Genomic DNA, 23,570 nt, shown 5'->3' with positions numbered 1-23,570 from the left:
GCACTGGCTCCCTGTCTCTGTGAAAGCAGATTTTAAGGTTTTGTTATTGACTTATAAGGTATAAGTCATGGACTTGGGGCAACTGTTTGTTGTGATTTGGCGCTATATAAGAAAAAAGTTGATTGATTGATTGATTGACTGGCGCCATCTTATCTGGCTGATCTGGTGGAACTTTACGTGCCGGCCCAGGTTTTGCGGTCGCAGGATGCGGGACTTCTCTGTGTTCCCAGGGTGAAGAAGTCAGCAGGTCAAAGAGCCTTTTTGTATCGTGCACCCACCCTGTGGAACAGTCTTCCTGCGACTGTGAGGCAGTCGGAGTCCATGGACATTTTTAAGTCAAGACTGAAAACCTATTTTTGTTCTCCATCTTATGAATAGTTTTTATTTTTTTTATCTGTTTTATTCTTTTACTTCTGTTTTTAATTACATATTTGAATTTTTTTTATTCATTTTTAATTATTTATTTAAATTTAATGTTGAATTGTTCCGTGTGAGGCGCCTTGAGACGGCTTTTGTTGTGATTTGGCGCATTATAAGCTAATTAAATCAAAACTGAATTGAGGTGTTTGTTATCTGGGATCTTATTAAATCAGGTCCTAAATGTGAGCAGATTGGGCAGTCGTGCAGCTCTGTGCACACTTGGTTCTGTCAGACCTCAGAAGTGAAGCAGAGAAGGTTCTGGTTAGTACTTGGCTGGGAGACTGTTTCCCCATGTAGAACTGAAATTGCATCAGGAAGAGCCTCCAGTGTAAAACCTTTGCCAAATCCTGTTGTGGATGTCTAGTAGATTCACTGTGGCAACCAGGGGTGCAGAAACTCTCTCTCTCTCACACACACACACACACACACACACACACACACACACACACACACACACACACACACACACACACACACACACACACACACACACACACACACATCTTCAACCACTTATCCAAGACCGGGTCACAGGGGGGTCCCAGCAGTCAGTGTGTGAGGCGGGGTAGACCCTGGACAGGACGCCAGTCTGTCGCAGGGTCACATATAGACAAACAAACATACTCACACCTGCACGCACACCTACAGACAATATACAGTTTCCAATCCATCTAACCTGCATACATTTGAATGTGGGAGGAAGCCGGAGCACCCGCAGCAAACACGGGGAGAACATGCAAACTCCACACAGAAAGGCCACTGGTGGGAATCGATACCATGACGTTCTCACTGTGAGGCAACAGTGCTAACCACTAAGCCACTGTGCTTCCCAGATGCAGAAACTAAAAAAAAAAAAAAAAAAAGAAGAAGAAGAAAGAGTGTTGAACGTGGTCTTTCCAGACAGACTCTTCCTTAATGGATTTGGGACTTGAGCTCAGGAATTAATCCTCCAACTTCCCAGTTTAATAGCTGCGTTAGTTAGTTATTGAGTTAGTTTTTTAACTTGCTTCATATTCTGTCAGTTTTATGTTCAGTTAGCATTACATTCAGCGCAGTAGAACAACAGTTTACATTCTTGCTTCGCATGAGGCAAAAACAGTTGTGGGTTCAATTCCAGGTTGTGCCAGTCACTACAGAAACATTCAGCAAGTCTGCAATACCATGAGGGCATCGTCTTCATCGGGATGATGCCAAAGGAAACTCGTACTCATGAAAGTGAACACAGCACTAAACGCGGTGCCATGTGAAGCTTCTTCTCACTACAGAGCAAAAAGAAAAACTTGACAAAATGTAAAAGTCTGAGGCATCCAGATGAACAGACTTTTTGATTTTTTTTCAAATTAAGGAAATTAGATCAACTTATTTTTAAAACTTTAATTTACAGCAACATGTTGATTGATTAATTTAACTTTTTGATTCAGATTAGCTCAATTGTGATTTTGATTAACTTAAGTTTTTTTTTTTTTTTAATGAGCTTTTATAGCATCACAGATTGTTATAATCTTCAAAGTTAAGGTATAATCTGAATGAATTAAGCTGTTTGAATGTAAGTTAGTAAGTTAGATCAACTCTAACTTACAAACTTAAGTTCAAACAATTAATTTCAATGTTATTAACTGAAACAATTCATTTAAGTTAATTCAACTATTCTCTTTTTTCAGTGAAAGTTTAGAGCTGGAATGATTTGGAGTTCAGCATCTCACTTCAGGGCACCGTCACAGACAGGTCTAGCCACCAAACCCTTCATAATATGGGTAAAGTGCTCTACCACAGTACCCAACCACAGTGTCCGGGAGCAAGTTGCTGAACCTCAAATGGCTCCCGGCCCAAACATGGTGTGTGAGGATAGATTTAAAACAACCTGCAATACTATCCAAGTCTATTTTACAACAAATCTATTACACTGAAGCTGCAATTATGAGTTGATAAATTTCAAATTTTAAAATAAGAAAGTAGAATAAGCAAACTTTTATAATTTAAATTGATGCAAAAAAATTCTACAATAATTTGAGAAAGGTTTGTATGTGTGTTTTATACTTCTCCGAAGTGCTTTGGCCAATTTTCACCAAAGTTCTTGTGTGCATGTAGGTCGACCCCACAACTGCCCTTAAGGGGTTTGTTTTGGCAAAGGTCAAGATCATTGGGGCCAATGGTCAAAATGTTGGTTTATCTGTCCATTTGTTCCCCTACTCCTCCCAAGTCCTTTGACCAGTTTCTAACAAACTTGATATCTGGATGACAGTTAATCCCACAATTGCTGTTAAAGTGCTTGTTTTGGCAAAGGTCAAGGTCTTTCAGTCAAAGTTTAAAATTTAGTTTTTTTCCACTCAGATTTACAGCAAATTTGACACACATATGGAGGTGGGTATTCGTACTGGCCAGGCAAGGTCAATCATACCGGGGTCAATGCCTTTGGGATCAAAGGTCAAAATTTTAGTTTTTCCACTCAGATTTGCATTAACTTGGCACACATGTGGGTTCTGGAATTGCCCAGCAAGGTCTGTTTGTTGGCCACTCCTCCCAATTCATTTTGTTGTTTCTACCAAACTTGGTATGAAGTTTTGCTTCAAAATTACTGCTAAAAAAAAAAAAAAAAAAAAAAAAAAAAAAAAGAAAATCATTTTTGCAAGTGGAATTTCATCCTGATTTGGACAAGCATGGCACATGCTTAAATGGATTCCGGAACTGCCCTGGCAAGGTCAGACAGAGGTCAATAATTTGGGTGAAGGTCAACGAGAGATTTCCATAGTGTTACTGTATTTATGTCCATGGATACTACTGTATTAGTAAAAGTTGAGAAAATTCAAAACGTCTGAGCAGCTGGATGCCTCGAGTCTTCAAGTTTTCTCAAGTTGATATATTCATGTTAAGCCAGGATGTATGTACATTCTTTCATTTTCTGATGCATTTATTTGACTTCCAGGTCAAGGTGGAAGTCGAACAAGAAGCTCATCCCACACATCGCTATTCTCAACAAAGTTTTCTAAATCTTCCTGGGGAATTCTAAGGCATTCCCAAGCCATCTAGGAAATATAATCCCTCCAGCGTGCCCTGGGTCTTCCCTGAGCTCTCCTCAAAGTTGGACATGCCTGGAAGCCATGGGAAACATAGGGCGAAGATCAGGGGGCATCATCATTAGATGTCCAAACCACCTCAGTTGACTCCTTTCAGTGCGAAGGAGCAGTGTCTATACTCTAAGTCCCTCTAAGATATTGAAGCTTCTCACTCTGTCCTGGAGTGTGAGTTCAGATACATGACAGAGGATGCTGGATGTACTGTGTTCTTTCAGTCATTACCCGAAGTTAGTGACCATAGGTGAGGATAGGTCCATAAACTGAGCTTTGCCTTCTGGTTCAGCTCTTTCTTCATCACAAAAGTCCAGTACAGCAAGACCTCAGACGCAGCCCCAATGTAGCATCAAGGAGGTACGGGGTAACAAAAGAAAACAAAAAACAGAACCCATAAAAACTGTAATAAATCCAGCAAATTTCTTGAATTTTGCTGGACATGTTGGGGAAGACTATTGTTCCAATGTCTTGGTCAACCAAGGAAAAGACATTTTGCCTGGAGGCCTGTTTCGCCAACACATCATTTGGCGCATAATTTTAAAAGAACATGACTTTTATGCAAAGCAACCAAGATAACTGAAACTTTGGGGAATGATCGTACACAGTCCTTTGCAGTATTTATTACAATTTTTATGGGTTCTGGGGGTTTTTTGGGGGGGGGGGGGGTCGCCCTGTACTTTCAGACCAGTTGTGAACAGTCAAAGCAGTGGATATTGCAAACGCTTTGCAAACGTTTTATTGGTCTGATTGCAGAGAGGACGACCGTCCATGTCCCGACCAAAACCAAAACCGAAAACAACTCGAAAAAAGGGTTATGAAAACATTTTGGGTACTCCTGCTAACAGACAAACAGACGGTGCGGCTGAAAAAAATAACCTTTGGCACGGACCAACATGTTCTACATCAACAGATACTGAAACTGTAACTTTCAAATATTTATTCATTCATGCTAAATAAATAAATATGACCCATTAGATTACTGTGCATATGTTTGTAGTGCAAAATATGGAGGCCTGCACAGCCTTGGCAAAGGTCTACACTCTTCTTGTTTTCCATTCTTATCTTCTTGTTATTGCACAGCAGAAGGAAGTAAATTCAATCAGACATCTTACAACATAAGTATGTGTGCCGCCTCCTTTTACTGAACTCACAAAAAGGTCATAAAACAAAATCTACTGTCCATACATGCATCTATACACATTCCTTCATCATGAAACTTGAGGAATGTTGGGGCCTGTTTCAGAGCTCCCACAGGCCCTCCGCTGTCCGACAGCAACGTTCAGCAAAGAGCCACATGGCGTTGTGGCTCTTTGTGTCATCTGTTCTGATACTGTTCGACTGTTCAAGCGGAAAGCTGAGAATACTTACAGCCATCGGATGCCGGAGCAGACCTGAGACAGCAGCAGGGCAGCGAGCACACCGAAGGGCAGGACGTGAGAGCTTCTCCTCATGACTGGAAAGCGGCTCCGCTTCACACACAGGACACGGGTACAAAAGGCTCAGGCTCAAAAGTCAAATAGCATGGCACGAGCCTGTCTCCTAAAGCCTGGCAGAAACAACACAAACACCAGGAAACGTCACGGCGTGCAGGAAAATGTTCACACTGAAGCATCTCGACTTGACATTCTGAAAGATACGGTTTTAGGAACCACGGCGAAGGTCTGAGAGTTCTGGCAGCCTTACAGGGCTGAAATCAGTGGCGGTGACGGGGTGCGGCCTCAGCCCTTCAGAGCCAAGAATTACAATCACCCCACCAGGAAAGAAGCCCACATTTGCCACACAAAGTTAAATCTTTTCTTTTATTTGCCCCATTTGTCCCATTCTTAGTCGCCCAGTTTTCCATGGAGCAATGACGTCATGTGACTCATAACAAAAATGTTTGGATTGTAATCACCTTGTTTTCCAGTTGGATGGAAACGGCAGAATTACTCTGTCCACAGACATCATCGAGGAACTGGAACCTCTTCAACATGAGAAAGGGGAGGATGAAAGGAATGAAGAACAGCAGCTTCTATCCTGATGATGTCAGCTGGAATTGTTCTAAATATTCCATAATTACTTGTATCCTGTCTGCCACTCCTGTTAGAGGAGTTATTATTCTCAGTTTGAATTACAAATGGCACAGCAACTATTTATTGTTTCCATAATTAAACTTTTTAATGAGAAATTCAAGCATTCAGATATGACTCTCTATGATATGAATTAACCACATTTTGATGACAGCACCTGGGCTCTGCACTACCTCTGAAACATTTTTACAGACAGTATGATCTCTTTTACCATAGACTCTAGCATTTTTTAATTGCACAGTCAAAATCTAATGTTGCATTCAAGGTACCTTGGAAGTGGAAAATTAGAACTCCAAATCAGGATATTTGGGAATAAACTGTGGAAAATTCACACAGTCTATTTGACTGGGACAGGAATCCACACCTGGGGAGGTGATGATCTAGTGGTTAAGCGGTGGACATGAGACCAGAGGATTGCTCCTGGTGTGCAGTTAGCTCCTTGCAAGGCAGCACCCCGATGTATGAGTGAATGTGAGGCATCATTGTAAAGTCCTGAGCTTCTGATTCAGATGGAAAAGTGCAACATAAAGTCACTCCATTTACCTCGTTGCTGTCAATTCAATTACAGTGCCATTATGAAATCTCATTTATAGCCTTTTGTCTTGTTAGGATTTTCATAGCAGATGGCGGCCCCACTGAGTTTGTTCTGCTTGAGGTTTGTTAATGTTAAAAAAATGCTGAGGGGTTTTTCTCTCATCAATGTTGCCAATGTGTTTGCTTGTTTTGTGGATAAGGTTTAGACTTTACTCATGTATAGCCCCTTGAGCTGGGTGATGTTAGTATTTGACACCGTATTAATAAACTGAAGTAGAAATGAACTCAAATCATAATTTTCCAGCTTGTTGTGTTTGAAAGACAAGCAGGGAAAAAACTTGGCTGCCTCAAGTTTTGTTACAGTCATCTGCTTTACCTGATTGAAGAAAGAAAAGAACAAGATGTGCATTTAGGGCTGTCAAAATAACACATTAATTTAGATGACTTAATTATACCAAAAAAAAACAAAACAATTAAGGATAAAAACTATTGCTGCTTTATCACACCCCATGACGTCCTTTGACCATGTTGTCATTTTGTCCACAGTAGATTTGCAATAATTAAGATGCTGCTTGGCCCTGTGAACCAGGATTTTACATTTTTTTTTTAAAATGTCCAGATGAAATTGTTGATAGAAACATCATTCTGTGCAATTTTCATACCACTGGAGTGTTACAAGTCTGAAATATTACATCAACAATTCACACTCTATGGTACAGCACCCTGGACCAGGAGTGCAGTCTCAAATGCACCTTTGATTCCAAGGATTTACAAAGTTGAGCGTGTGCTGGGGTTTTAATCTATCAGTCACATGGTTTAACATCCTACTAGCAGGATTTCAGGACCAGGAACATTTCTACAACCCCTGGTAAAAATGATGGAATCACCGGCCTCGGAGGATGTTCATTCAGTTGTTTAATTTTGTAGAAAAAAAAGCAGATCACAGACATGACACAAAACTAAAGTCATTTCAAATGGCAACTTTCTGGCTTTAAGAAACACTATAAGAAATCAGGAAAAATAATTGTGGCAGTCAGTAACGGTTACTTTTTTAGACCAAGCAGAGGAAAAAAATATGGACTCACTCAATTATGAGGAATAAATCCCTGTAAATTTTCATCCCCAAAACTAACACCTGCATCAAATCACATCTGCTGGTTGACATTGACCCTATGTGTCTTTTTGCAAGGAATGTTTTCACAGTTTTTGCTTTATGGCAAGATGTATTATCTTCTTGAAAAATGATTTCATCATCCCCAAACATCAGAAAAGTGTCCAAAATATCAACGTAAACTTGTGCATTTATTGATGATGTAATGACAGCCATCTCCCCAGTGCCTTTACCTGACATGCAGCCCCATATCATCAATGACTGTGGAAATTTACATGTTGTCTTCAGGCAGTCATCTTTATAAATCTCATTGGAAAGGCACCAAACAAAAGTTCCAGCATCATCACCTTGCCCAATGCAGATCCGAGATTCATCACTGAATATGACTTTCATCCAGTCATCCACAGTCCACGACTGCTTTTCCTTAGCCCATTGTAACCTTGTTTTTTCTGTTTAAGTGTTAATGATGGCTTTCGTTTAGCTTTTCTGTATGTAAATCCCATTTCCTTTAGGCGGTTTCGTACAGTTCGGTCACAGACGTTGATTCCAGTTTCCTCTCATTCGTTCCTCATTTGTTTTGTTGTGCATTTTCATATTTTGAGACATACTGCTTTAAGTTTTCTGTCTTGACGCTTTGATGTCTTCCTTGATCTACCAGTATGTTTGCCTTTAACAACCTTCCCATGTTGTTTGTATTTGGTCCAGAGTTTAGACACAGCTGACTGTGAACAACCAACATCTTTTGCAACATTGCGTGATGATTTACCCTCTTTTAAGAGTTTGATAATCCTCTCCTTTGTTTCAGTTGACATCTCTCGTGTTGGAGCCATGATTCATGTCAGTCCACTTGGTGCAACAGCTCTCCAAGGTGTGTTCACTCCTTTTTAGATGCAGACTAACGAGCAGATCTGATATGATGCAGGTGTTAGTTTTGGGGATGAAAATTTACAGGGTGATTCCATACTTTTTTCCTCTGCTTGGTCTAAAAAAGTAACCGTTACTGACTGCCACAATCTTTTTTTCTTGATTTCTTATAGTGTTTCTTAAAGCCAGAAAGTTGGCATTTGAAATGACTTTAGTTTTGTGTCATGTCTGTGATCTGCTTTTTTTCTACAAAATTAAACAACTGAATGAACATCCTCCAAGGCCGGTGATTCCATAATTTTTGCCAGGGGTTGTATACTAAAGGTACGGACATTTTTCTGTGATTTTTGTGCTTCTACCATGGGTGAGTAGTCTATGAAGTTATGTGGTTTCTTTATTTTTTGTATGCTTTAAATCATGTTTAGTGTTACTCTCATTATTAATGAAGTGAAACGCAATCCCTATTCTACACAGGGTGTTTTGTTTTGGAAATCAACCAGGTTCACTAGACTTTTCATATGGTAACTTCCTGTCTGGCTCCAGCTGGTCTGTGCACTTTGATGCACCTATAAACCCACCTGTGATAGACTGCTTGTCACTTAAAAAAAAAAAAAACATATGTGATTAATTTAGCTTAATGAGGGAGGTGGTAGTCAAGTGATTAAAGCCATGGGCTTGTGATTAGAGCATCCTCAGTTCAAATCCCCGTCAGACCAGAATATTCCTAATGCCCCAGTCACACGGTACTAATGAAGGACAAAGAAGCCCAAATGAAACAAGAAATCTAGACTTTTGGAGGCATCGTTTCAGCTTTCATTCCTGCATCTGGCGCTTTGTCAGAATTTTTAAACTGTTGAAAAATTTGAACGAATACCGCCGACAACTCAATTTGTCCGCATGTCATTTTGCTTTCATTCTTGACTGTTTCTTGTCGTTTGCTTAGTTTTCATAATGTTAGCATTTTGTTTCACTTTCATTCAACCTCCCAAGTCCAATGTATTGAATGCAGGCAACGATATCTGAACGAATCAATAACTAAAGCTTCGATGAGCTGAATGAAACATCCTTGCATCGCTAATGAGTCATTCAGTTTTGGGACGAAAAAGCAACAGCAGCGTTAAGAACGTTTTAGCAAATACTTTATTTACGCGCATTTCAAGCGTTTGTGGCTGGCCTGCGTGTGCGTGCCTTCGGGAGTAGCTTTCGTCTGACATGGACAGTTCCCCATGGCTGATGCCATGGACTCGTCAAAGGTACTCATCAGGACAAGTACTATCACAGATAAAACGTACAATAAGGTACAGACATGCCGCGAGAACTCAGAATGTAGAGACAAACAAAATCTTGCACCTGCAAGTACTGCAGAAATGAGGACAAGGCTGGCTGTGCTCGGTTTTATACCCGCTTTTGGTCACGTCATTGTTAAATGTTTAGATTTGATTTGGTTTAAAGCATTGAGGTCGATGTTCACTTCGTTTTTCTTTCGTTGGTTTTGTTATGTTTGACTTCACTTAATTCACAGGCTTTTCAATGATGGGAAAAGTGCAAGATGTTTGACCACCTTTTCTGAACGATTTTTGACTTTTTATCCTTTGTCCAGCTGCTGTGTGACAGGGGCATAAGGGCCTTGGGCAACAACACCCTTATTTCCACAGTTGGTCCTGATGTGCAGTTGAGTGCCTTACATGGCAGCAGCACCTTGACACGGGTGAATGCAAGACATCGCTGTGAAGCGCTTTAATATAAATGCAGTCTAATTACATCAACTATTTATTATATGTTTAGCAGCATTAGAACAAAAGATCTGATTATTTTGGCCACAATCTTCTGGATAAGGATTTTTTTTTTATGTAAGATGTTATCTTGGGGAATGACATCAAATGCAGAAGTAGGACTTAAGAAATCTTTCTCAACTTACTGAGTAGGAATGTGATGGCGTTCCTTCAGTTTTTTTATTTATTTATTTTTTTTTTTTTTGTAGTTGGAGGTCAGAAATTCCAAGTTCTGACTTTCCTTAAGGAATGTAGCATAAATTTGACAGCAGATCTGTCTAGGAAGATGCCAACCAGCACCCAGAACTGTTCCATGTGTTTGTGGATGTGGGAACACATCACACTGGTACATCAAAAACTAACCATAACACATGATGTGTCACGCAAACCTGCCCATAAACATACTGTTTTGCAGTAATTCCATGAATGTAATTTGTTATAATAACTTTTACCGTTAAGCCGCCTTGACACTTGCACGAATTTTGGCTCTGCACTGCAGCGCAATTCGTCGTGCCACAATGTGTCATTAGCTGATATGCTTGAAAAGTCACCTTGACACTTGCATGAATTTGATCCCCACACGGCACGCAATCTTATGTGCCAATGAGTTAACTCGTCGTAAAATGTTGTACACTGTGCAAGGCCCTGCGTGCAATGAGGTTGCGCAATGTTCACAGCTAGTTCATGCAAGTGGCACAAAATTTATGCGTGCCAGAAATTTTGAACATTTCAAATTTTCTTTGTACAGTGGCATGCAACCGCACACAGTTCACGAATAGTTTACAGCAAGTTTACTCATTGCCATGTTAAATTGCGTGCCAGTGCAGGGATCAAATTTGTGCAAGTGTTTTTGGGGTGTCTTTAATCTGAATCAACAGTTTTCGAATTGTTGTTATGGCCATGAAAATGGTTTCTAAAATGCAAATTTGCACATTTATTACAGATTCTAAAGCTCTAACACTGCATAATTATTCAAGGAACCCAGTACGTATCCCAGTGGACCCCAGGAAGAGTAGCTGCTCACTGGTGAAAGCTAATGGTGATCCAAAAAACAAAAAAGAAAAAAAAAAATCCACAATATGTAAAATAATAATAAATGAAAGTTTCAGTGAAATTACATCTATGTCAAAATCTGTTAATGCAGCATAAATAAACAGACAAATGAAAAAAAAAAAAAAACTGTCTGTAAAAATCCTTTCACAATATTCTCTACACGAGTCATAAAGACTGTAGCATGCAGCCTACGACTTAAGAGACTTAAGACTACCATGCAGAAAAGTTGTACAGCCCTGTGCACACGTGTGCATTAGTAGTTGCTTTGCTGTTTTGCTGCAGCTGCAAGTAATTTTAATGTTTTTAATATTTATAAAATAATATTTTAAGACACCACCAAACAGACGTTGGCCTTGTGATGCATCCTAATCAACTGCGGTATTACTGGGGACACTGTACATCTCCCTCATGGTTCAAATACATATCAGAGCTTCAAGGTCACAGTACAGTTCAAAACATGGTGCATTGCTGTCAGGTTTCCTCATAATGATATCCAGCAAAATTAACAAGATTGAAATAATATCACTTGAAATATTCAATTAGCTTGACGATCTACAGTTTGTACTTCCTCAGCTTTTCATTTTGTGTAATCAATACAGAACAAACAATTCATAGTCAGTATTATATATATATATATATATATATATATATATATATATATATATATATACACACACACACACACATATACAGTACGTATATAGCTGTCCGTGGTTTGGTGCATTTAAAATATCAACCCAATCTCACACTTTTTTTTATTGAGCCCCCATCACAAAAAGTGCCCCATTTTCATGCCCCCCATCTTGAACCATTTTTGTGACACAGGCTTTTTTTTTTTTCTATTTATAATACTATAGTACTTCTCCTAATTCAACCCAGTCTCAGGGAAGTCTGTGATGGCATTACGAAAAGTACATTAATCTATTGGTTTATGATGGTGGCACGAAATGTGAGGTGATGGTGGAGGGGTGGTCTAGGGGGGTTATGGTTAGAGTTAAACCCCTGGTCCCACCAAATAATGAAGGATGAATAAAGCCTGGGTCCCACCAAATAATAAGCCATGAATAATGAGCCACACATGGGTGTGTAGTGATTATTCAAAGAATGACCCACATTTTCATCTATCATGTATCCACTGCTAAGGCGCCTCTATGCGCCTCTCTGTACCCCACATGTGCCACGTAGCAGCCTCCAGCGAGCCACAACTGACCGGTCATTAGAGCCTTGAATGGCTCGTATTAGCCACACTAAGCCACGGCTGTTGTGAACATCTTGAAATTAGCGCCATGCTCAGAGATGAGACTTGTTAACCAAAGATAATGCCTCTAAGAACCACTCAGAGCCACTATTCTCCCGCGATAGTTGAATAAACCCTCTCGTAACAAAAAAAAAAATGCTGCGTGGCTCATTATTCATCCTTCATTATTTGGTGGGACCAGGGCTTTAGTAGTGGATATGTGATAGATGAAAACATGGGTCATTCTTCGAATAATCACACACCCATGTGCGGCTCATTGTTCATGGCTTATTATTCGGTGGGACCGAGGCTTTAGGAGAAGGGGGAGGATTATAAATACAAAAATAAAACAACCTTGTCACAAAAAAGGGGCACTTTTCGTGACGGGGGCATCAAAAAAAGCGTGAAACCATAACTCAACTCATAACGTCTCTCCCCTCCCCTAACCCCAACCCCAACCATAACCCCCCTAGTCCCCGCTCCCCCGTCACCCCATATTTTGTACCCCATAACGAAATGATTTCGTGCCCCCGTCACAAATAGCACGCCATTTTCATGCCCCCATCACGAACCAATAAATTAATGTACTGTAGTGGTTTTCCAGTTTCACTTTTTTATTTATTTATTGTTCTTTTTTGTAGTGTTGCGTCATAACGTATGGCGTACTGTTTTTTTCTGTCACTTGTCTCTGTGGTAAACTTTGATCAAGTTGTGAACTATTTTTTGGGAAGGTTGTCTACAATCACAAGAACATTTGCTCAACTTAAAGGCAGCAGCACCAAGGCGAGGAGCAGCCATTTCCCAAGATTATGGCCCACTAAACTTTGTGTTGCATTGTTTTGCACTCATGTTTGGAAAATTGAAAGGAATTCAGGTAGACTGAGAGAAAGCGGGCACGAGCACAGATCAGCAGTGTAATCTGCATTCAGTGGATCGAGCTGCAGCATCAGAAGCACATTATTATCTGATAACGCTTGGAGCTGTAGATAAGGAATCCCTTTGAAGAGAGATTTAACTGTTAAACCTGCAGGTAACAGATAATGGGTCTTTTTCAAGCGAGGATCCGGTCCTGGGTGATGATTGGGCCCTCAAAACAGTGTCAAAACTGTCGATACTAATTATTTACATAATGGAAGCAAAACAAACTGTTTTGGCGCTATATAAAAAAATTGATTGATTGATTGATTGATTTTGCCTAAGCAGATACATTAAAGACTTTACAATCATTTTAAGCTGTAGTCTACAACAATGTAAGTTATTATAGACAGCTGTTTTAAAAAAATAATACTAATTTTTGTTACCCTTTTGAAGACTTTTAAGACAATTACCTTTGTTTACCTTTTGGAGCTCTGTAGCTGAAGCCTGCTTAAAATTTGCATTTGGCAACGTGGCCTAAATGGCAGCTCCTATTTCCCTGAAAAGATAAAGACCATCAGTCTTTCACCAAGCCCAGATAACTGACCAGCGAGCACCATTTAGTCTCTTAATCATATGTCCTCTCCGTTTAACTGAAATCCATTTTTTACAAACTTAACTTTTCATATGTTTTTCATCATTTGATACATTTTGAAAAACTGTTGATGAAAATAATGTCCGTAGAAAAATTTCTTTTCAAGAAAAAGTACCAAGCTTAGCAAATTGTACTTTAGAATTTATAGGAAGTAGTCATTATAGAAATAATGGCAATTTAATAACATTTTCTCAGTCTTTAACAAATTAAGTCTTTCCACACACTTATTTTCAGCATATATTACTCCATTAGAGTGTTATACATTTTATAAAACCTTTACTTGAAATTGCTAATTGAAGTCAAAACTGTTAAATTTTTAAATGGAGAAACTGTTGGTTAACCATCACTTTATGTATCTTGAGCAAAATAAAATTCTCCATTCAGGTATTTTCAGATTACTACATTACAGTTACATAAATAGCAACTATACAACATATAATTTTTTTTATTCAAAACTGGTAATCTTGAAAAAGTAGTCTCATCATCATTTGCCCTATCCTAAATTTTCCATACATGGAGTAGAAGCCGATGGTAGGATTTCAGTTTATTACACTCCTGACCTAACACAAATGAACCACACTCATTTTACTTAAAGTGAATTTTGACGGTTGAATCATTTCAGGTAACTAAATTCAAATGGTTTGAGGTAATTCAGTTCTTCAAAATGTTTGACTAGAACTACCTTTTCAAATTTCACAGTGTACGTCTTTACAGCTGATTACTTGATTGCAGTCATTTGTACAGGATTTAAAATGTATCTGATCTGAAACAGATGGACTAAAACATATTGTTAAAAAGTACTTTTTACAGGAAAGACCATATCTTACCCTATCTAAAACACACTGAACCATTCACTACTATACACACATCATTTTCAGCAATCAAATCCAGAATTTTAGATATTTTATTTCAAGTTAACAAAGTGAACTTTAAAGTCCATGAAAAGTCGTCTTTATGCCAATAACGGCTGTTTCCTATCACTTGCCCTATTTTAAACTCTCCATGTATTGTCAGCAGTTTATATACTTTTAACAGAATGAGAAATGTGAACTTGAACAAATTTAACTATGTAGGAAGTCATAAAAAGGTTTACAATTCTTAACTATTTCTTAATGATCATACCTATTTTTAATGGATTATTCAAATTACAGGCTTATACACTGCGTGAAATTTAAATATGTTTAACAAAATTAAGGTAGAAATACATAGTTATTTTTAAAAACAAACAAACATCCTTTTAGTATGATTTGTCCTATGTTAAACTAATCACTGTACTTATATTCTCAACTGAGTACTTCATTACATGAAAATCAGGATTGACGAGGACAAATTTGAACATCAGTAGATAATAGCCTTTACAAAACCAACGACTTGCCATCATTTCTGCTATCTTTCGCTAAACACTTATTTCTACCAGAATGCTTCATTGGCATTTTAAATTACAGCGATATTTTGTGCTTGAAATTGACAACTTTGCATCATTAGAAAGTCTTGCCTACAAATGATCCCAATGATCTGTTTTTGTCTTCATCTAACATTCTCTACACACCTATTTCTATCAGAATACTTTATTCATGTTTCAAATTGCACAAAATTTGCTTGAAAATCACAACTTTTAGTTTAACATCAGTAGAAATGATCCCAATGATCTGTCTTATTTTCAAGTAACATTTACCTTTTACTACCAAAATACTTAATTACAATGTTTTTAAAAAATTCCACAGAAAACTGACACTGCACTGATACTGAAATCTGTAAAAAAAAAAAGTCTCTTTACCAAAGGAGCTATTTTAAGCTAATACACTACTTAACATTGCAATACACAGTTTAAGATGTGCTGAACGCAGACAAATTCACCTATAATCTGTATAAATTATTCTTTACAGGATTAAGATTTATTTTATCACAAACGGATTGTCTATTTTCAGCATAACACTTAATTAGAACCACATTTTGGCTTAAAACTGAACCTTTACCTTGACTAAAGAACCTAAAAACAGTGACGGTCATTGCGGCACAGAGAACCTTTCATACAAAAAAAAGTTGCAGCTCACCGTTTTCACGCAGCTTGAATCAGCTTTCACGTTGAACAAAAGACGAAAGAAATGAAGGTTAAATATCAGCCGGTCCCGGGAAATCCTGTCAGAGTTGTGTGTGTGTGCGTCGGTATCACCCAGAAGCGTGAGTAAAATCCAGCGTGGGTCGGTGGAATAGCTCCGGACAGGTAGGCATGTCGCTGCGAGTGTCTGCGGGCTTCGAGTGCCGGCGGCCGGGCAGACTGAGCTAAAGTACCCCGGCCCCGCTTTGATCTCACTGCTGATGTCACAGCCTCATTAGCATAAGAAAGCAGGCCCACTCACAAAGCCCCAACACCCAAAGCCAAGTCAACAGTCCTGTGATGTGCCCACAGGGAAGTCAGGAGGCTTTTAAAGTTTGAGAAATTTCCACTTAATTTTTAAAGTTTATTTGTATTTAAGGGTGTTTGTTTGTCTGAAGGATTCCATCTCAGAAGCTGCTAAAAAGGAAATAAATATCAGTGGGGCACCTGCAACAGAGCTGGAAATAAAATGTTAATTCTTTCATTATTAATTATTATTATTAATTATTTCATTATAATTCATTTGCATTTATTTATTATTTATATTCATTGACAACCCCACTTTTTTCTTTAGAATTTAACTTAAGGCGGCTTGCTGAATCAAATCAAGACTAATAAGGAGTAACATCAGGTTTGTTTGTTTTGCAGACTTTGAGGAAAGGAAGTGACTCTGTAGCCATTAAACCATTATATATATATATATATATATATATATATATATATATATATATATATATATATATATATATATATATATATATATATATATATATATTAGGGCTGCAACAAATGATTATTTGGATCATCGATGAATCTGATGGGGTTTCGACACGATTAATCGATTAATCGGATTAGCGGGGAATTTTTAAAAAATGTGCCAGGGAAACAATTTTTCTCTCCTTCCATCACTTTATTTAACAACAGAACATTATCTGAAAACTTAAAATACCTGAAAATCAATAAATTCTCAAATGTCCCTTGGCTGTTGAAATATAAAACAATAAAGAATAAAAAAGTTTATAATAAAGAACAAAAATAATTATTTCAAATGACATTGCTTTATCAAAGTGCTGAGTTGCCATAAAACAACATTGAAACATATAAATGTTATAAAATATATGGTGAAAAAAGAGGTATTTTTATTGCTGCAAATGAGCAATTAGCATAAACAGTTAACCATCAAACCTAAATCAAAAACCGTAGCCGACTCATTATATGTGCAACATTCTCTGTATAAATTGGAAACTATGTGGTCATTTCACAGTGACACATGTGACTCATGTCTCTTTCTCTAAAATTGTATTGTAGCATTATTAGTTATTATTACTATTATTATTGTTGCTATTATTAATATATAAATAAAAATAAAATAAAATTATTTGTAATACATTTGACTCTTTTACAACAACAAACACTGAGCTATTAATTATTATACAGAAAACAAATGCACAAACATGCTGAAATGCTAGCAGCTTAATGCTAACATTAACATTGAAAACGCCATAGACATGCTAATGCGTTAGCATCGGCGTTAGCATAAAATACATCTATCAACTGTTTCAGAAGACCATAACAGGTCAGTTTAACATAAAAAGGTAAATATTCCTCACAGACATATGTTCTTTAGGGTTTTAGTGGAGAAAAATTAAGATTAAATAAAACAAATGAAACCAACGAAACAGCAGCTCGAAGCACTGCTTCATTGGTTCAAGATTCAAAGCAAAGCTCGGTTGATCATATGGAAGAAACGAAACATTTGCGGTAAAACAAAGTTGTTTAGCAACTAATCGATGACTAAATTAGTTGTTTCATATGGCTGCAACGCTACGGGTGCTCTGATTGGCTGATTACTGGTCTGATATTTTCTCATAGCAGGCTGGTTTCCATGACAATCGGTCTGATATTTTCCCATATCAGACCGGTTTCCATGACAATCAGTCTGCAATGCGTATTTTCTTTACAAACCAGGAAGCTAAAAACGCGATTAGACAAAGCAAGTCGGACATGAACGTACTCCATAAATATCTCAACAGCTATCTCAACAGTTTTGCACACGGACCTCACTGCACTTGGTCCGTACTGACAACATGTCAGTCTCGTGCTTGGTTAATAGTCCTTTAATATACATCTGGCAGTGAAAGCCACCTCTCTGAGATCTCGTGAGATTTGAAACCTCAATAGGGTGAATTCACTGCTGGCTACAGAGAGTATTGCTTTCCATAGCCGTTTAACGGCTACAAAATCTTGGCCAAAAATAAAACATGCATATCAGAGAGCTGGACATGAGTTTCTTGACCAGTTACAGATACTGACTATTGCAGAGCTAGCCTACCATTATGTACACCTGGGTTTGAATCCCATTCACGCTACTTGCCTGTGTCCTTGAACAAGACACTTAATCTGCAGTGTCTCAGTCCACCCAACTGTAACCGGCCTTGGCTGGGGAAGTAAATTGCTTTGGACTGCTGTCTATTCCATTAGGAGTCATAAGACTCTCATCCACTTCATGCTGTGGAATCTGACAATAAGCACTGGCACACAGCAGATGGACAAACTTCAGGTAGGCAATTATTAGAAATTGGCTATATCAATCAATCAATCAATCAATCAGTTTTTTTATATAGCGCCAAATCACAACAAACAGTTGCCCCAAGGCGCTTTATATTGCAAGGCAAGGCCATACAATAATTATGTAAAACCCCAACGGTCAAAAACGACCCCTTGTGAGCAAGCACTTGGCTACAGTGGGAAGGAAAAACTCCCTTTTAACAGGAAGAAACCTCCAGCAGAACCAGGCTCAGGGAGGGGCAGTCTTCTGCTGGGACTGGTTGGGGCTGAGGGAGAGAACCAGGAAAAAGACATGCTGTGGAGGGGAGCAGAGATCAATCACTAATGATTAAATGCAGAGTGGTGCATACAGAGCAAAAAGAGAAAGAAACAGTGCATTATGGGAACCCCCCAGCAGTCTATGTCTATAGCAGCATAACTAAGGGATGGTTCAGGGTCACCTGATCCAGCCCTAACTATAAGCTTTAGCAAAAAGGAAAGTTTTAAGCCTAATCTTAAAAGTAGAGAGGGTGTCTGTCTCCCTGATCTGAATTGGGAGCTGGTTCCACAGGAGAGGAGCCTGAAAGCTGAAGGCTCTGCCTCCCATTCTACTCTTACAATATATGTAATAGAGAGCTATATGTAATAGAGAGCCCAATACAAAGCCTTGAGGTACACCAACATAATTATTAACTATGTTTATGGGTGAAGTTTTATGTCCGATGCAAAGACATTGTTTGTCTGAAAGGTATGATTTTGTTGTTCAAGAAAATTTGGAAAAAAGTTGTATTAACAGACAGTGTGTCATCCCAGTCAAATGACCTCCCATCAGCCCAGTGCCAAAATCTTCACAACAGACTGATTCTTTGTGTGCAGCAAATCCATAGGCTGCTGCTTTGGGTGGTACAGTACAAGTGAAAATGAAAGGCAACCAAATAAAACACACACACACACACACACACACACACGCACACACACACACACACACACACACACACACACACACACACACACACACACACACACACACACACACACACACACACACACACAGAGTTTAATGAAGAGGTATTGTTCAAAGACTTCAAACAGGTTTGTCATGATAACATGGATTGTCGGATTTTCATTGTCTGGAAATGGCGGAATGAAAAGGACTTTTTTTCCATCAGAATTTTTTCAGAAGCTGTTAGAGACTGGCACCTTTAAACCATTTGAAAAATTAATCTGGCTTTCTGTGAAAATTTTATGGGCTTCACAGAGAATAAGGACTGTTACTACAGCTTTAAGGATGGCTTTAAGGACGCTCGGCACGCCGCGCTCTGAGCTGTGACGACGAGGCAGAAAATGCCAGTTCATTTTCCGGCAGATTTCACTTTTAACAAGAGATTTTGTCATGGAAAGCCGCACGGAGACTTCGCGCGTCACAACCGATTCGCCGTTTGAGCGAGACAAAGAACACCTCCGTTTCGGTGTGTCAGAGGACAAGTTGGGACATGCCTATCTCGGCTTTCAATGCTTACCAGTCCAGTAAGTATCAGAGAAATTGTGGAGAGCTGGGCTTGTCCTAACTTGTCCTCTGACACGCCGAAACAGAGGTGTTCCTTTGTCTCGCTCAAACAGCGAATCGGTCGTGATGCGCGAAGCCTCCGCGCGGCTTTCCATGACAAAATCTCTTGTTAAAAGTGAAATCTGCCGGAAAATGGCTGATGTCCAGCTCTTGTGATAACCAGAGAAAGAGCACACGACGGTCTTGTATCCACAGAGCCATCAGCTTAGAAATGATCTGGCGTTTTCTGCCTCGTCGTCGCAGCTCGGAGCGCGGCGCACCGAGCGTCCTTAAAGCCATCCTTAAAGCTGTAGTAACAGACCTTATTCTCTGTGAAGCCTGTAAAATTTTCACCGAAAGCCAGATAAATTTTTCAAATGGTTTCCAGGTGCCAGTCTCTAACAGCTTCTGAAAAATTCTGATGGACAAAAAGTCCAAATCATTCCACCATTTCCAGACAATGAAAATCCGATGAGGGGGCGGGACCACTCCTTCCACAAGGCGTGCTCACAGGTGAATGACGTCACCGACAGGCGTGGAAAAACTCACGCATGCGCACGAGGGTTCAAGCTTGTCTGACGTAAAACATATGAATGAAATCCATATAGTTTTTGAAAAAAATAAAAAGGACCGTTACTTTATTGACAGACCTTGTATATAGTTTGTTTTGTCATTATTTGTGCAGAATAATTGCATCTTTCAAAGTAAAACGACAGGATTCTGTCTGTGGATGTAATCCCATGCACAAACATTTTTCACAAAATAATGTCAGTTAAACCTGCAAAAAAACAAAACAAACAAAAAAAAAAGTCTCCCAGTCATCTGCAGACATTTATTTAAAAGAAAATAACAAATCTCCATCTCAGTCTTTACAATCTGTTGGTTGAGATAAAGAAACAGATTGTAAAGATACTCAGTTTAAAATGATCTGAAACAGAGAAAAGCAACCATCTGTGTATATGAGAACTTTTGGCATCTTTTATTTGATATAAATGATTCATATATTATCAGATTAGTACATGGTTGTTTATCTGTCAAACAAGAAGTAAGAAATTATTCATCGGGGTGTAAGAAGCTGATTGATGACAAACTATACATTCATACTCTAATAAACTAATATTCGGCACACATATACAGCTGCTTTAGTTTTTATTGTCAATCTGAAATGGTGCAACAATTGTTTGAGAATTGTAGAAAAGAGTAATACTTATTGAAGCATTGAACTGAGAGTGTCCATATAAAATTCTGCTGATCAAATCATTCAGAAAAGTTTTCTTTGACAAACTACAGAACCAGATTTCATTCACAAATTTCACGTATTTTCAAGAATATAACTTTGAAAATAAATGAAAAGTTTTACAGAAATCATCCAAACATTTCTTTAGTATTCAATACAAAAAATAAACACTTTTTGTAAAATGTGAAATTGAATTTCAAATAATTTCTAAATATAAATGAGTTTTTTTCTTTTTATGAACATAACAAATGCTCTTAATAGGAGTTGTGTCAGAATACACAGCATGATAGTCCACACGGAAATGAATAATATTCACCAGGTGTTTTTTTTTAATGCCTTACTAAAGTTACATGGAAATTTTGTGCTCTGGCTGGTTTCCTTAAACATTAACCGTGCTGGAAGACAAGCAGCAGCTGTGGCAAAGAAATGTAAAGTTTCCTGGAGAATCTGCTACATGTCCACGGCTCAGACAGTCATCCAGGCCGTGACCTCATGACTCCTACAGCAGATCTGTCCCGCTTCCCCTCTGGCTGTGGGTCCACACTGACATTTTACATACACAGTGACACGTCTGTTTCTTATGTACGGTGCGACCACGGTCCTGTTTTCACGTGGCAGTCAACTGTGAATGGGCACAGGTCGGACCGCGTGGGTGTTGTGGAGCTTCCAGAAGCTTTTTACACTCAGGCTCTTCATTCCTGAGTGAGGATCAACACCCGGCCGCTCTCAGATTCAGACAAAGAGGAGGACACGGTTCATAACTCATGTTACATATAGATGAGTCCCCCCCGCCCCAAACTCACACCCCCTTAAGGCACTGCTGCAGTCTCACTGTCACCCTCATCACATTTGACATTTCTATGATAAAGCTGCAGATATGTCTGTAAAATCAGGTCCAAAGACAGGAGCATGTAGTCAAACCACTCAAAAAACTGACTCTTTGGATTGAATTTCCAAAGAGTCACTACAAATATATATAGTCCCAACTAAATAAAATTTAATTATCCTGCATGGATGTGCTTTATTTGAGTTGGGGCTGCATATATTCATTAGATGGAAATCCTGGACATAATTGAATTGTGTTCATTCAATGAGTCTTTCTTTAGTGTATTAATCCCAATGACCTCTAACGCACCTGACTTTAACTCATCTTCTTTGATCCACACAAAATTGCAAACATTTATAGACATTAAAATACTGTACACAAGTTTGAGACACACTATAATTTTCATACAAATTTAGTGGTCCAGCAGAAAATCAAAATTCAAACACCCAACACAATTTTTTTTCTGTTTTATGAAAGCAACTAATTACTTATCAAATGACAAACCTTTTTAAAAATGTATTTATTTGTAACAAACTTGACACATAATACAAAGAAAAGGAAGTTGTCAATGTCCAAATACTGATAAAAAATTATTTGCAAAAATCTCATTAAATACAACCCAAACTCCTTGTAAATGGCAGGACGCCACCTATAGGAAAAATTCATATTTATTGCCTAAAAACTGTATTTTTAAAAGTAAAACGTGGTCACACATTATTTATACTTATTTATAAACATAGATTTTTATTTTTTTTTAATTCCCAAGAACAAAATGATGGGGTGATTATTCAATTAGCTGTTTGACAGAAAATGAATGTATTCATATTTTATTTTGTTTAGCGAGTATAAAAACCCAGTCATTTTCTTCAGATGATCATTTTACAGATCAATAAGATGAGCATAGAGTAACCACTGTGTATTTATAAGTAAATGTATTCAGTGTTTCTTTGATCTCATCAGCATTTGAACAGAAAAGGCATGAATATGTAAATAAAGTATGAAAGGTTTAACTGTCTGATGTGGTTTGTGAAAAAAATCAGCCCGAAGCATCGAATAATTTTCAATCAGAATTCAAAACAGGCTGATTGGTCACAACGATGAATGCAGTAAAGAGAGAACTTAAAGAGAATGTTCAGATGGAAGATGTATCTGTTTGTTATATTTTGCCTCTTATCTTTAACCAAACTCGCTTTATTTTAGAATGCACAAGTATTTTTTTTTTTATTTTTTAAATACACCAGTTTAAACAAACTGGTGAAGATTGCTGGTTTCAGCTCAGTCACATGAAATTCCCATCAGCCCCTGGTGTCCCTCCTGTGAAACCTGCCGACCATCACAGCGGGGATCAGCACAGAAACAACAACCTCGATCCACAGTTCTCCCTAAAGGATACGACTGGATTCATGTCTTTTGTGCACCATTTGTTTACAACCTTGGCACTATTGTGCTTTGAGGACTGGAGCCTTTCAGGTGACAGATGAGTGGCACTTTTGAACACGTCCTGTGGTCTTCAAGGAGTGCACAGCACTGTGGCACTGCTGACCCCGCTCTGAAGCCCCCAGAGTTTAAAGGGGATCATTCTAAAATGCAACATCACAGGAGCTGTTCGGCTTTTATTGCAGTTGAAACTGTTGTGTGGGCCGCTGAAGAGGAGGTACTGCTGGCCCACCATCACCAG

General features: G+C 38.5%; 1 protein-coding gene across 1 annotated transcript in view; it reads right to left on the bottom strand.

Annotated features, from left to right (window-relative positions):
* The window catches only part of wnt11 (wingless-type MMTV integration site family, member 11), a 62,750-nt gene extending 46,838 nt beyond the window's left edge, over positions 1-15,912 (bottom strand). Inside the window, exons 1-2 of the mRNA XM_034179026.1 lie at positions 15,693-15,912; positions 4,857-5,034 (exon numbers count right to left, since the gene is read on the bottom strand). Coding sequence (XP_034034917.1) covers positions 4,857-4,939 — 83 coding nt within the window. The 5' untranslated portion in view covers positions 4,940-5,034; positions 15,693-15,912. The remainder of the gene's footprint in view (positions 1-4,856; positions 5,035-15,692) is intronic.
* Positions 15,913-23,570: the final 7,658 nt, after the last annotated feature.

Source organism: Thalassophryne amazonica, chromosome 9 (assembly GCF_902500255.1).
Source record: "Thalassophryne amazonica chromosome 9, fThaAma1.1, whole genome shotgun sequence".
Lineage (NCBI taxonomy): Eukaryota > Metazoa > Chordata > Actinopteri > Batrachoidiformes > Batrachoididae > Thalassophryne > Thalassophryne amazonica.
Note: the sequence above shows the minus strand (reverse complement) of the source record. Positions and strands in the feature narration are given on the sequence as shown.